The sequence below is a fragment of the Rana temporaria genome, chromosome 12, assembly GCF_905171775.1.
Source record: "Rana temporaria chromosome 12, aRanTem1.1, whole genome shotgun sequence".
Classification (NCBI taxonomy): Eukaryota; Metazoa; Chordata; class Amphibia; order Anura; family Ranidae; genus Rana; species Rana temporaria.
Window position 1 is genome coordinate 42,014,797 of NC_053500.1, and position 15,094 is coordinate 42,029,890.

The 15,094-nt window shown below is 42.6% G+C and overlaps 1 protein-coding gene across 1 annotated transcript; it reads left to right on the forward strand.

The window, feature by feature from the left end:
• Positions 1-5,084: 5,084 nt before the first annotated feature.
• LOC120918297 (keratin-3, type I cytoskeletal 51 kDa-like) lies at positions 5,085-14,951 on the forward strand. Its single transcript, XM_040329810.1, has 8 exons — positions 5,085-5,707; positions 7,070-7,152; positions 10,975-11,131; positions 11,670-11,831; positions 12,295-12,420; positions 12,511-12,725; positions 14,270-14,352; positions 14,582-14,951. Exons 1-8 carry the CDS (start codon positions 5,132-5,134, stop codon positions 14,683-14,685), a joined length of 1,506 nt encoding a protein of 501 aa, XP_040185744.1. The 5' UTR covers positions 5,085-5,131; the 3' UTR covers positions 14,686-14,951.
• The last annotated feature ends 143 nt before the right edge of the window (positions 14,952-15,094 follow it).

Genomic DNA, 15,094 nt, shown 5'->3' on the forward strand with positions numbered 1-15,094 from the left:
TGTTCGGGAATCGCCGTACTTACCTCATTTGCATAGACGACGGGGAAAAGCGACGATGCGACACCTAGCGGCGGGAAAAAAAAATACATTTAAGATCTGACAGCGTAACAGCCTTACGCATGTCAGATCTAATGGGTACCTATGCGCAACTGATTCTGAGAATCAGTCGCATAGATACCCGGGGCCAGATGAGGTGTTACGACGGCGCTAATGGTGTTGCGCCGTCGTAACGCCTTTGAGAATCTGGCCCAAAGTGTGGTGGAAAACTAACACTGCACATCACCCTGAACACACAATCCCCGTCGTGAAACATGGTGGGGGCAGCATCATGTTGTGGGGATGCTTTTCTTCAGCAGGGACAGGGAAGCTAGTCAGAGTTGATGGGAAGAGGGATGGAGCCAAATACAGCACAATCTTAGAAGAAAACATGTTAGAGTCTGCAAATCCCCCAAAAGACTTGCAGCTGTAATTGCGGTGGAAGATGGTTATACAAAGTATTGACTCAGTGGGGCTGAATATAAATGCACGTCACACTTTTCACATATTTATTTGTAAAAAAATCTGAAAAACATTTATAATTTTTCTTCTACTTGACAATTATGTGCCACTTTGTGTTGCTCTATCACATAAAATCCCAATAAAATCCATTACGTTTTTGGTTGTAACATGACAAAATGTGGAACATTTCAAGGGGTATGAATACTTTTTCAAGGCACTGTGTATATTAGACAGTGCATCCAAATGTGGCAAAGAAAATACTGTATATATATATATATATATATATATATATATATATAATAAACAGATATCGATTAACACTGAATGCCAACAGTAAATAGATTGCTGCCCTACTTAAAAAAGTTTTCACCTCACCTTTAAACTCACATAGAATGCATTTAGTACAGTGGAATCATCAGTAAAGTAGTAATATAACATACAAAAAACACAATATAAGTGTACCAAAAAAAAAAAAGACTCTTAATACCCAAGCATATCAAACAAAATCCACTTCTTCTTCTTCCCAGAAACGAGAAACAAATTAAATATTTCAAAACTAGAAAAAAACAAATAAATCCTTAGATCGGATATTCTTGCCACTTCTGTGTGCAACGATCACAATAAATCAAAAACACAAAAACCTGGATTTGATTGACAGCAGCGGGAGCCAATCTATCCAATGAGGACCTGAGACAGGAGCTGGAGCTGCTGGGCTCGTCCTCGACACTGGAACAATCGGGTTCAGGTAAGTAAAAGGGATGTATAGAGGAACATAGGGGATGTCAGCCAGTGGCGTACTAAGTGGGAGGCGGGGGGCGGGCCACACCCGGTATCACACACTGGGGGGGTGTCAGGCCAGCACCCCCCTCCACGATTAAATCGATAACAGCGCTGCGGTTTTTGGCAGCGGCGCAGTGACAGGCACAGGCAGGGAGAGGCAAGGCGAGCTATAGTGGCGATGCAAGGGGCAGGGGATGTGCAAGGTGCAGGGTAACACACCGCTGCACCAACCATCCCCTCCTCTCGCGGCTGCTGGCTGTGTGTCTGAGCGATCCTGGATATCACACAGGCAGGCACAGTCGTGCAGAGTGAAGCTGCCTCCCGCTTCTCTGTTTATGTGTACACAGGGGGAAGGGACCTCACCTGCTGTGCATGTCCCGCCGCACGCTGTTCTGAGGTACTGAATGGGGGGTCTGCACTGAACGGGGGGCTAAACTGAAGGGGGGTCTGCACTGAATAAGGGCTACACTAAAGCGGGTCTGCACTGAATAGGGTCTACACTGAAGGGGGTCTGCACTGAACGGGGGGCTACACTGAAGGGGGTCTGCACTGTAGGGTGGTCTGCACTGAATGGGGGCTACAGTGAAATGGGCTACCCTGAAGGAGGGTCTGCACTGAAGAGGGGGCTACCCTGAAGGGGGGCTACCCTGAAGGGGGCTACACTGAAGGGGGGCTACACTGAAGGGGGGTCTGCACTGAACAGGGGCTACACTGAAGGTAAGGTCTGCACTGAATGGGGGCTACACTAAAGGGGGTCTGCACTGAATTAGGTCCAGAGATGCAGGGTGCTGTGTAATGTGAAGGGGTCCAGAGATGCAGGGTGCTGTGTAATGTAAAGGGGAATATAAACAAAAAAGTCAGTGTTGCTACCCATACATCACATAGAAAGGTTCCACAGTCGCTGGCTGAGTAGAGTAATGAAGAAAAGATGACCCGCACTCCGGTTGTTGCTCTTAAAAAATTGTAGTGTTTATTAACAAGCCACAGTGGACAAATGCAAATAGGAATGGTTATGTAAAGGGGCCCAGCAGTGCAGGGGCCTGTGTAATGAAAAGGGGTCCAGAAGGGTAGGGTGCTGTGTAATGTAAAGGGGTCCAGAAGGGCAGGGTGCTGTGTAATGTAAAGGGGTCCAGAGATGCAGGGTGCTGTGTAATGTAAAGGGGTCTAGAGGAGCAGGGAGCTGTGTAATGTAAAGGCATCCAGAGATGCAGGGGGCTGCTTAATGTGCAGGGGGCTGTGTAATGTAAAGGGGTGCAGAGGTGCAGGGTGCTGTGTAATGTAAAGGGGTCCAGAGGTGCAGTGTGCTGTGTAATGTAAAGGGGTCCAGAGATGCAGGGTGCTGTTTAATGTAAAGGCATCCAGAGGTGCAGGGGGCTGCGTAATGTAAAGGAGTCCAGAGGTGCAGGGTGCCGTGTAATGTGCAAGGGGCTGTGTATTGTAAAGGGGTCCAGAGGTGCAGGATGCTGTGTAATGTTAAGGGGACCAGAGGTGCAAGGTGCTGTGTAATGTAAAGGGGACCAGAGGTGCAGGGTGCTGTGTAATGTAAATGGGACCAGAGGTGCAGTATGATGTGTAATGTAAAGGGGTGCAGAGGTGCAGGGTGCTGTTTAATGTAAAGGGGACCAGAAGTGCAAGGTGCTGTGTAATGTAAAGAGGACCAGAGGTGAAGGGTGCTGTGTAATGTAAAGGGGACCAGAGGTGCAAGGTGCTGTGTAATGTAAAGAGGACCAGAGGTGAAGGGTGCTGTGTAATGTAAAGGGGACCAAAGGTGCAAGGTGCTGTGTAATGTAAAAGGGACCAGAGGTGCAGAGTGATATGTAATGTAAAGGAGTGCAGGGGCTGTGTAATGTAAAGGGGTCCAGAGGTGCAGGGTGTTGTGTAATGTAAAGGGGTCCAGAGGTGCAGGATGCTGTGTAATGTAAAGGGGTCCAGAGGTGCAGAGCGCTGTGTAATGTAAAGGGGTCCAGAGGTGCAGTTATGGAGAGGGGGTACACAGTAGTGACAAAAAGATATTGAAGGATGCAGAGGTATGCATGGGGCACAGTGGCGTGTTTTTAAGTTTTAATGTTGGGGGGGTGCCAGATATAGGATCCACCCTGGGTGCCAAATGCTCTAGGTACGCCCCTGATGTCAGCTACTCTAAATGTACCACTGGTAAAAAGTGTGCCTGAAAATATTTTTGAAATGTTGGCAACCATGCACTTGGGCACTGCCCAAGGGCCACCGGGTCAGTAGGGGGCCCCATGAGAGGCTCCTGTGATACTAAATCCTCATGCGCATCCTCTCTCTCTCATCCTCCCTCCTTACCCCTCACCCCTCACCCCTCTCTCACCCCCTTTCTCTCTCATCTTCCCTCTCTCTATTTCATTTAATTTGTTATAACAAAACATTGTTTGCATTTTTATTTATATATGTATTTATTTATAAAAAAAAGCTCCACCAAAATACTCAGCACCAGGCCCATGATGTTCTTAATCCGGCCCTGTATGGCAAAATGTGCCAGCCATCTGTATAAGCAATGTCACCCCAGAAGAAGAGGGTGCCTGTGGATACACTTTGGGCCAGATTCACAAAGAGATACGACGGTGTATCTACAGATACACCATCGTATCTCTGACTTACACTGGTCCTATCTATGCGTCTGATTCATAGAATCAGATACGCATAGATAGGGCTAAGATCTGACAGTGTTACACTGTGTTACACTGTCGGATCTTTTTTTCCATTTTAAAATGGCGCCGCTGATTTACGATAAATAATATGTAAATCAGCGAGATACGCAAGTTCACGAACGTACGCGGACCCGACGCAGTCTTCTTACGACGTTTCCGTAGCGGCTTTCCCGGCGTATACTTACCCCTTCTTTTATCAGGCGCAGCCAATGTTAAGTATAGCCGGCGTTCCCGCTTCGAATTTGAATTTTTTAACGTCGTTTGCGCAAGTCGTTCTCGAATACGGACGGACGTCGTTTACGTAAGCATCGAAACCACTGACGTCCTAGCGACGTCAGTGGGAGCAATGCACGCCGGGAAATTTCGCGGACGGCGCATGCGCATTTAAATCGGCGCGGGAACGCGCCTGATTTAAATAGTACACTCCCCCTAGCCGCGGAATTTGAATTCCGCCGGGGGATTTAGGATCCGCCGCCGCAAGTTTGGAGGTAAGTGGTTTGTGAATTAGCCACTTTCCTCTCAAACTTGCGGGAGCGGATCTTAAATCACGTAGATCGAGCGGATCTATAGATCCGCTGATCTACGTGAATCTGGCCCTTTGTTTCTATGATTTAATTGATATGGACATATAAAAACAATTAAACTTTTTGATATAAGTAGAACAACTACATACTGGATTTAGATGTTTGGGTTTACATACATTTGAATGAGTTATATCCATTATTGTAAAAATGTGTCATTGTGACAATTTCATTAGCAGGTATACCTAAAATTGCAATTCCCAGCAGATAACAACAACATGTATGTTAAAGCATATCTAGTTGTGTCTCATCATACTGCACAGCCCTTATAGATAATTATTAAGGAAAATTAAATGTAAATGATTTATCTTATTAGGTGTTCTGGTCTACTCCACCCAAAAAATCATGCCAACGCGACAAATATTATAAGGGAGAGGAGACCAGCGGCTAGTGATGCAAGCTGATTAATGATAATTGATCCAAATTATAAACAGTGGCAATTCTTGGCAAGCAACTGTACTGTTTGAAGAAAAAGAAAACATTAATATTCGACACACCCTTTAGGATCTTATATAAAAATAATGCTATTTCTTCACAAATCACTCTTTCCACTGGAGCTGCTCTTTTTATTCTCTGGATCGGGTGACCTTTTGCTTGAACATGTCTTACTCTTTTAAACAATCCTCTAAGTCTGTGAGCATGGGCTCCACCGCAGGAGGCTTTGGTGGAGGTGCTGGTGGTTATGGTCAGTGTGGAGCAGGTGGCTTTGGTGGAGATTTTAGTCAGGCAGCTGGTGGATATGGTCATGGAGGTGGTGGAGGAGCATTCTATGGCCAAGGAGCTGGTGGTGGAGCAGGCTTCGGTGGTGGTGCTGGAGCAGGTTATGGTGGTGGTGCTGGAGCAGGTTATGGTGGTGGTGGTGCTGGAGCAGGTTTTGGTGGTGGTCCTGGAGCAGCTTTCGGTGGTGGTGGTTTTGATGTAGGATTTGGAGGTGCAGGTGGTGGCTATGGAGGAGGTGACAGCTTTTTCGGTGGCAATGAAAAACAAACAATGCAGAACCTTAATGACCGTTTGGCTTCATACCTGGACAAAGTCCGACAGCTAGAGGAAGCAAATGCTGAATATGAAAAAAAGATTAAGGAATTTTTGGAGAAACAAAGGTCTGGTGGTAGCACTGGAGGAGCAGGAAAAGACTATACTAAGTACTTTACCACCATTAAAGATCTACAGACTAAAGTAAGTAATTTGTTATTTATTTGGCTACAATAAAATAATTGGGGGATTTATTGTAAATAATGCACGTATTCCTTTCTAAAGGGACCTTGCAGAGATTATACCAGTAACATGTCAATGATGCTAAAACATATTTGTAGAGCAGGCTTGATTTAATAGATATTTTAAGAGAATAATTTCCTCCCTTTGTACATGTTAGTTTGTTGTGTGCCTTAAAGGGGTTGTAAAGGTTTGTTTTTTATTTTCTAAATAGGTTCCTAGTGCATTGTTGGTTCACTTACCTTTTCCTTCGATTTCCCTTCTAAAAAATGTTTTCTTTGTCTGAATTTCTCACTTCCTGTTCCTCCTCAGTAAGCTGTTCTGAGGTGACTATCCACCGCTCGGATGATGGTGGAAAGCTTACTGAAGAGAAACAGGAAGTGAGAAATTCAGACAGAGAAAAAAAACATTTAGAAGGGAAATCGAAGGAAAAGGTAAGTGATCCAACAATGCACTAGCTTAAAGGAACCTATTTAGAAAATAAAAAACGAACCTTAACAACCCCTTTAAATAAAATGCACACTTTAAACACTTTACATATGCAGTACAACTGATTTGCCTGGCTATAAAATATTAGGGAAAGAATTGGAACTGTTTATTTACTACAATTTGAGGCTCTGTGAGAATTAATAAATGAGGTGAAGAGGGATACAGACAGCAATGAAAAGCTAACAGTAGTTCTAATCTTCCCTTACTCTAATGAAAAAAATGTATATTTGTATTTTTGTCTAAGTTCTTGTAGATTTTGTCTTTACTTCCTGTCTGGTGAAAATGTTGTCACCGGGATGGTAAGGGAGGGAAAATCTTTCAAATGTAGCTCAGAATAGATGTAGAGACCCAAGAGTGGTCCTATCCCCACTCTATAAAAATAAAAACATATTGAATTGACATACACTTTCAGAAAAAGCTAAGTGTTTCAAGTGGTGATGTGCAAATGTGCATTTGCTTTACACTACAAGTCTTTACTTGTGGGACTGGACCACCAAGCTGCCAGCTGTGATGAACTCAGATGGCAAGATTTGAAAATTATTAGTGAAAGTAAGTGGGGTGACATTTTTAGTTAAATGTAGCTACCCTACCCAAGGGTAGCTACCTTATTTAAAACTGTGGGCACGCCAGTCTGTATATTTGTGTCCATTTTCTTGGTTTATTTTTTTTACTGAAACATAATTTTATTACAGTAACCTAACAGTGGCAAAAATAAAATAGGGAAACCTTTTTATTCTGTTCTTGTACTGTGCTAACTTCATCAGATTAGAAATGTATTCATCTTGTAGGGATGTTAGAATTAAAACAGAGATTGATCTACTCATTTGTTTCTTACAGATCATTGCCGCCAACAATGAAAATTCCCAAATACTCCTGCAGAGTGACAACGCCAGACTGGCAGCAGATGACTTCAAAATGAAGTGAGTTGACTTTAATGTCTGTCGGAAAAGGCAAAGCCATGGGTTAAACTGGTTACTTAAGTCAGAGGAAGGAAAACATCTAGGTTACGGGCTTAAACTGGCTCTGCCAATTGACAATTGGCATCCCTTGGGTATTAGGTCTTTTTGAGATCACAGAGTAAGGATAATATGGTAATCCGAGCCCCCAAATAGGGGAATTAAGATGCCACTGTTTTAAGTAATATGGGAAAATTAGGTACTGTAATACTATCCTTTGCAACCCCTTTATTCCTATTCCAACTCTTTCCCTTCCTTGAGAATATTACTTGCTATTTTACATATTGCCCTCTGCAAAAACATCTGGAAGACCATTGACCAGATGCTTTTAGTCTATGAATTTAATCAACACAGTCCCTTAACTTACTGCCACTAGTAGTTACCACCAGGGATGGACTGGCCATTGGGACTACAGGGAGTTTCCCGGTGGGCCGATGGCTTAGTGGGCCGGTTTCAGTGACAGCGGCCTGGGAGTTTCGTACTTCTGCCTAATCTTGTCCCATAAGGGGGGGGGGCACCAAACTGATTCTTTGCCCTGGGAGGTACTGCCTATAAGAGGACCAGTACCAGCCGTTCTACTCTAATAAAGTAAAACGGCTAGTGGCTAGTGAAGGGGGAGAGGGGGCTTTGGTGGCCGGGGGGGGTGCGGGAGTGGTCCAGCCGCTGTGGGAGAGACCTGTCAAAGTGGGCCAGTCTGGATGAAGTCCAGGGCCAAATTTTTGTCCCAGTCCAGCCCTGGTTACCACCTAGAGTGAGGACATACTTCCACAAGGCCGTCCTGGACATTCATCTTTGCACCAGACAATTGACCAAAGGATTTGGAGGAGTTATGCATATATAAAAATGTTTTAATGGATGGATATCAATCTAGAGGTGTGGGCATTCTTAGGTAGGCTACCCTAGGTAATGCCCACATGTGACGCTGATCCCCCATATTTGAAAGATCTGTAGTTCAATGAATGAAAGAGACTGAAAATAAATGAAAGAGATACGCTGGATGTCTTCCAGCCAGGAAATGAGGTGAGCTCTATCCAACTTGCTGTTGCTTCTAATGAACACTAAGTAGTATGCAGTGAAGTCAGAGTAAGCTACTTCAGTACAGTATAGGAGCCTTTACAACTGTGCAAGCCTGAAGGTAATGTTCAGCTTCAAGCACTGCCAGCACAGATCTACTTTAAGTGAAAAATAAGGATGTGTTTTTTTAGCCAGCTGATTAAGTGGCATGAAAGATCCTGTTGGCTGTCATATATCTTTGACATTATCTACAGTCTTTCAACAGCTGTCAGCCCGAGCAAGACTTGATTTGTTCCGTTCCTCCCATGGCACCAAATACATACTATGAATGCCAACTTTAAAGACTTGCATTACAGCATATCACATTCACCAGTACTTTTTGCATTTAAATATGACCAGTTATTGTTAAAGAGGACCTGAACTGTGGAAGCTGTGCCCAAAAAAGGCAAAATGAATACAAAGTACTAGTCACCAGTATTACTCTGCCACTTATCCTCTCCCCATTACTGGCTTGTCATGCCTTTTTCCACATTATGGAAAACAGGCGACAATATTAGTAGATAAACAGGGCTTTTACTCCTTAAATCAAAGCTTCCTCCCTGATGACTGGTGGGGTAATGATAAAAAAGCAGCAGATGTACAGTGCAGAAAGTACAGAAGCCCAGTAACAATGAAGCAGAAATGAAAATTGCCAGGTGCAGCTTCCTTTCCTTATTTCTAGCAGGCCCTTAGGAGAACAGTGAGTATTACCATAGTGACATTACCAAATCTTGTGACACTAGCAGTCACAGGCACACTGCTTTAAGATGGTCATACACCAGTAGAATTTTGTTTGAACATTGGCCACAGAAATACTAAATAATTCATTTTTCCATCTTGCCATCATTGGGTCAACTAATTGTGGTTGAAAGCCCTTAAAATTTTGTCCAGACTGCTACTTGAATGGAATTCCAGATGTATTAAACAGTTTTTTTTTTGTTTGTTTGTTTTTTGGGCCTAGAAAATGCACATTACAATATGTTTGATTCTTTCCCCCCCAAAGAAAACCACATTCAAAATTGGAATTTTGTTGATTCGAGAAAAGCTTTCCATCCTGCTCCTTCCAATTTTCTCATCAGTACAGTCTAAAACGATCATTGATTTGACCCCGTTAAACATTAGAAAGATCGAACAAATGTTGCAAAAATGAAAATTTGTGATCAACATTCTACTAGTGTATAGCCAGCTTTAGATGACCACACACTGTACATACAGCTATTATGCTAGGAAATGCCTATACACAGCCACACATGAGGGAATGCTCTACTATTTTTCAGGATTCAAGACATAGGGTAACTGTTTAGGCACAATTAACATTTCTAGCTTTCCCTAGAAGACAGGAAATCTTGCCACCTTGGTCATTAAAATTCTTGAGCAAACATTACCGTCCTAATGACTGGTCACTATTGGCTCTTTGAAGTGGATTATCCTGAAGCCTGGTCCCCATGGTACTGCCTTCCCCAGCTATATCTCCTACTTTTTTTCCACATTGCCTATTCTTTTAACCTGTTGCTTACTACACCACCAACCATAATGTCTTTTCATAATGGCCTATGCTATATAATCATACACTAAGTAACCCGTCAAGAAGGAAAAAGCAGAGCTGGACACAGCCTTATATTCCACCGTATTAGCAATCCCCAAGACAGGCACCTCACTCTTGAGTACAAGATAAAGCTTCTGTTTGTCAAACTCAACCACTACTAGGAAAAGATACTGTATGTTTTTATGTTTTAATGCTACTTACACATCTGAGCTGTGCAGAATGTAAAGAGACTAAGGCCGCGTACACACGATCAGTCCATCCGATGACACCGGTCCAAAGGACCGTTGTCATCGGTTAACGGATAAAGCTGACTGATGGTCTGATGTGCCTATACACCATCGGTTAATGAACCGATCGTGTCAGAACGTGGTGACGTAAAACACAACGACGTGCTTTAAAAAATGAAGTTCAATGCTTCCAAGCATGCGTCGACTTGATACTGAGCATGCGCAGGTTTTTAACCAATACTTTTGCATACTAACGATCGGTTTTGACCTATCGGTTAGGCGTCCATCGGTTCAATTTTAAAGCAAGTTCTCATTTTTTTGACCGAAGGTTAACTGACCGATGGGGCCCACACACGATCGGTTTGGACCGATGAAAATGGTCCTTCAGTCCGTTTTCATCGGTTTTGATCGATCATGTGTAGTCGGCCTTAGGCCGCGTACACATGATCGGTGTGGGCGCCGTCGGTTATTTATCCATCGGTTAAAAAAAAGCCAACTTGTTTTAAATTTAACCGATGGATTCCTAACCGATAGAGAAAAAACTATCGTTAGTAGGCACGACCATCGGTTAAAAATACACGCATGCTCAGAATCAAGTCGACGCATGCTTGGAAGCATTGAACTTGTGTTTTACATCACCGCGTTCTGACACGGTCGTTTTTTTTAACCAATGGTGTGTAGGCGCGACTGACCATCAGTCAGCTTCATCGGTTAACCGATGGGAAAATCCATCAGACCGTTCTCATCGGATGGACCAATCGTGTGTACAGGGCTTTAGAGTAGCATGTCTTCAACTCTTGGAAATGCACTGTTCAATTTATCGTATTTGTTACAAGTTATTATTCTGTAATAACGTTATAAACCCTGAATAAAACATTTAATACAAATTCTTGAGCAAAAGCAAATGGTATATCTGCACATTTATTGACAATCCATATATATTTTTGTTTACCTTGCCAGGTATGAGAATGAACTTGCTCTCCGACGCAGTGTCGAAGCTGATATCAATGGCCTTCGTAAAGTCCTGGATGAATTGACAAATGCCAAATCTGATCTGCAATCTCAGTTTGACGGTCTTACTGAAGAAATTACTCTTCTCCAGAAAAACCACCAGGAGGTAAAATCATAAAAATCTCACCAAGGCCCTCTCATTGTTGGTTTTAAGGTGTGAATTCATCCAAAATTATTTTATTTTAGTTTTGGATAGGGTGGGATTAGAAACCCAGTAAGGTCTTTACTGTTCGGATGACAATGGTTTCACCAAATGGGAAGTGCAGCAATACTGTATCTCCCACAGCCACACAGAAATACAAATGATTTACTATTATTTTAGTAGAGGAAGGCTAGGCTAGGCTAGGAGTCAAGTTTGTATTGCCCCATTGCAGATTTGTGCTCAATGCCTATCTGGTGAAACCCTTGTCACTCAAAATGGGTTCCAATTGTCTCTTATTCAAAACGAAAGAAACATTTTGACTGAAGTGTGTTGGCTGATGCTTGCTGTCATTCAACTCCAGAAGACCAAAGATATATTGCATTAAAATAAAAAATAAAAAACAGTACTGTGGCAGATAGCTTCATTTTGAAGGCGAGAATGAAGCTGATTTTTTTTGTATTTTACCTTTTAACGAGCTATTGTGTTTTTTTTAAATCTGTAGGAGGTTAAGGGATCCCAAGGAACATCTGCCGGCGAAGTTAACGTAGAATTGAATGCTGCACCAGGAAATGACCTTCTAAAGGAGATGAACAATCTCAGAGAACAATATGAGGCTATGGCTGAAAAGAATCGCAAGGAGGCAGAAGAACAATTCAAGAAGGCGGTAAGGAACATTTGCTCTTCATTAATCTGTATTAAAGTTTTGGTTCTCTAAAAAAACTATAGTATGACACTAACAGAAGCAGATGGTTGGGACATTGTGTAGGAACTCAAGAAAGGAAGTTTCTAATCAGGTACTTTCACCTGGTTGTAGCTGACCAAAAATACTCCCAAGGGATTACATGTCTCAGAAGACCACTGAGAAATCCAGGAAGAATTTCGGTGTTGTCAGCTAATGGACTATTCTGAATGACCTAAACCATTTTGTATGATATTGCCAGCTTGACTTTTTTGTATTTTTGAAAGAAAAAGATTGTGGTCGACTTTGATATACAGAAACCGTTCAAATGTTCTTACAAATGTTTATCAATATTCATACAAATGATCTTTGCATACTTCAACGTATAGCTTTATTTTAATTTTATCTTTATCTTTATATATTGTTTTTATTTATTTTTTATCCCTAGAGCGATGGTTTGAAGAAAGAAATATCAGCTGTAGTAGAACAAACACAGACAAGCAAGAGTGAGATTTCAGACTTGAAGAAGTCACTTCAAGCACTGGAGATTGAGCTTCAGTCACTATTGGCCATGGTACAAAATTAAAGGCATAACACATAATGGTAGACTGCGTGATTGTGTCAGAATATACGTTTCATGATTCGTTTGTTTTCTCGTGAACAGAAAAAATCTCTTGAAGACAATCTATCAGAAACAGAAGGATCATACTGTTTGAAGATTTCCCAAATGCAAATACAGATTACTGGCATTGAGGAGCAACTGGCACAGATCAGGTCAGAGATAGAGTGCCAGACTGCAGAATATGAAGATCTGCTAGACATCAAGACAAAACTAGAGAATGAGATTGAGACATACCGCAAACTCCTGGATGGAGATAGGTAAGAAAATGTTGTATATTGGTATGTGAAATGATGGTAATGTTGTGTAGCAATGCCCCCGTAGGGGTTGCTGTGTGTAGTGGTTTACCTGTCATTCACCCTGCCCAGCCAGACATTCATCCCAGTCACAAAAAACAGTCCATTACATTCTTTTGTTTTATTTGAGGGGTGTTAAACTTGGATGGGGATTTGGGAATTATGGACTGTCCAGGAAGATTTAGTGCAATGTTGTAGAAGGACTCCTATATACAGTCCTGTATATACACTTCACTCTTCACTCTTCTCTATTCAGCACAAACACTTGCTGCTCACTGTTTTCTCCTGTGGTGTAGAATAGTCAAGGTGCTAGCTGTCCTCTGTTTGGCTACCACTCCCAGAGAGCTCTCTTTAGGCCCTGCCAGCCAGCCTGGCTGCAGAGACCCCTTCCCACTGCCCTTCTCCACAGGTTCTGCACCCATCTCTCAAACTTCAATTTCCCAGTTCTCTCAGGCATTCCTCCCCAGTCCTCCCGACTCTGCTCACTCACCAGCCTTCCTAGCTGTGACCAGTTGTCCTCCATGGAGACTCTTAGAAGTGTTCTCTCTCGTTGTCCTCTACTTGCTCTCTCATTGGCCTCTCCTTCCAGTATCTCAACACTTCTCCTGGATGCACCCAATCCCAGCCCAGGGTCACCCCCCTGAGAATGGGGAGCTTCCCGTGGGCCCTGACAGCCTCCACACCCATCTCACTCCATCTCTTCCACCCGACAACTTCTCCCCAGCTGGGCTGACCTCAGGTATTTAAGGAGGTCTGCCCCCTGCCAATCAAAGTTGGGGATTGGTCAGGGCTCTTTAAGATATCACAGGTAGCTCCACCTCTCTCTCCCTCTTCTCTTCTAATGCTAGAATGATGAGGGAGGTAACCAAGAAGTAACACTGCCTTTGGGTCATCAGCTTCTACCCTGAGCCACTCCCAGCCCAGAATGAGAACAAACAAGCCTATCAACCAGCTAGGCCTGCCTAAATTTACATACACTGTCAGAGAAAACTCTCACTCTAGCACCTCACTAACTAAAGGGTGCTACATCTGACTTTCCAGAACATGAAAGAGTTGGTATAGCATTTACATCCACAGAAATTACAAAAGAAAAGTAAAATGGCAGTGTCACATACTTGATGGGTAGAGCCTGGTCTTCATTATGTTCTGTGGAGTCCTTCTACCCTAATGCAAAAAAAAAAGAGCATCCATTGCAGGCTCCTTGATAGTGAAACGTAACAACAAACTAGAGTACTTTGAGACATTAATGACGGCATCTGCACTGCATTTATAATTTCTGTTTCTGTGTGGATTTCATTCGGATTCTGCAGTTTCCTTTATGGATGCCCATACATTAAGAGTACAATGTCCCCTGGTCAGTGCCTGGTGCCCACACTGCCACACAAAATAGATGGCAATGCCAACGAGCAACAGAATAATAGAACACCCTGGGAATAAATAGTCAGTCGTATTTTGTCCTTGTTGTGGTCTTGAAAGGCCAATATAATATTTTCTTTCAATAATTGCAGTGATGCTGGGAAAGGATCCGGTGCAGGATCAGGATCCGGGGGAGTAAAAACTGGATCGCAAACTGGAAGTACAGGATCTAAAGGTGATTGCATTTCAGGATTGAACATCTAAAACGTGACATAAGTATGATTTATATGCCCTTCTAAACAGAACAATCATTTTAAGCATTTAAAGAGCAATATAATTGGGCCATATATAAAAATGACACGCGTAATCAACAGTCTGTCTGTTAGACCTTTCATTGCATATGAGAACACTGGTTTTATAAATACACACACAAAAATAATTACTCTATTCTCCTCTATGTCTAGGACCAGTACGAACAAAGAAAGTGAAAGTGGTCGAGGAAATCATGGAAAATGGAAAGGTTGTGGCAACCAAAGTTAGGGAAACAGACGTGCCCATAGACTCATAGAGGCATATTTAAATGACCTGAAAATGTCCGGAGGTTGTGTCTGCTCAAGCAAAATGAAATCCTGTAAAAAACTTCTTAAGTGTTCTGTATTCTGTCTAGACGTGATCACATGATCGATATGTTCTTTGATCACATAGTGCAGCATTCTGTAGGCGACTCATGTCTCAGTGCAGTTGTATTGCTCTTTTCAATTCTAATTGTACTTTGAAGATCTATCTTTTGCTTTTTTTTGCTACTCAAAATAAACTTTTCCAATGCAAATCATACATGGTCTCCTTTGATAAATTATTGCATTTTTAGTACTAGAATGAACATTACTGTTAACATTTTAAGCTAATGTGATAGAACTATGGCTGATTATAGACCTGGGGCCAGATCCACGTAGATCGGCGTATTTTTAAGCAGGCGG

Bases quoted from the DNA above. Each gene is read 5' to 3' on its own strand.
- LOC120918297 (XM_040329810.1), top strand. From the start codon at position 5,132: ATGTCTTACTCTTTTAAACAATCCTCTAAGTCTGTGAGCATGGGCTCC. The intron at 7,153-10,974 runs GTGAGTTGACTT...TTACCTTGCCAG, and splicing joins GCAGATGACTTCAAAATGAA to GTATGAGAATGAACTTGCTC. The intron at 12,421-12,510 runs GTACAAAATTAA...TCTCGTGAACAG, and splicing joins TTCAGTCACTATTGGCCATG to AAAAAATCTCTTGAAGACAA.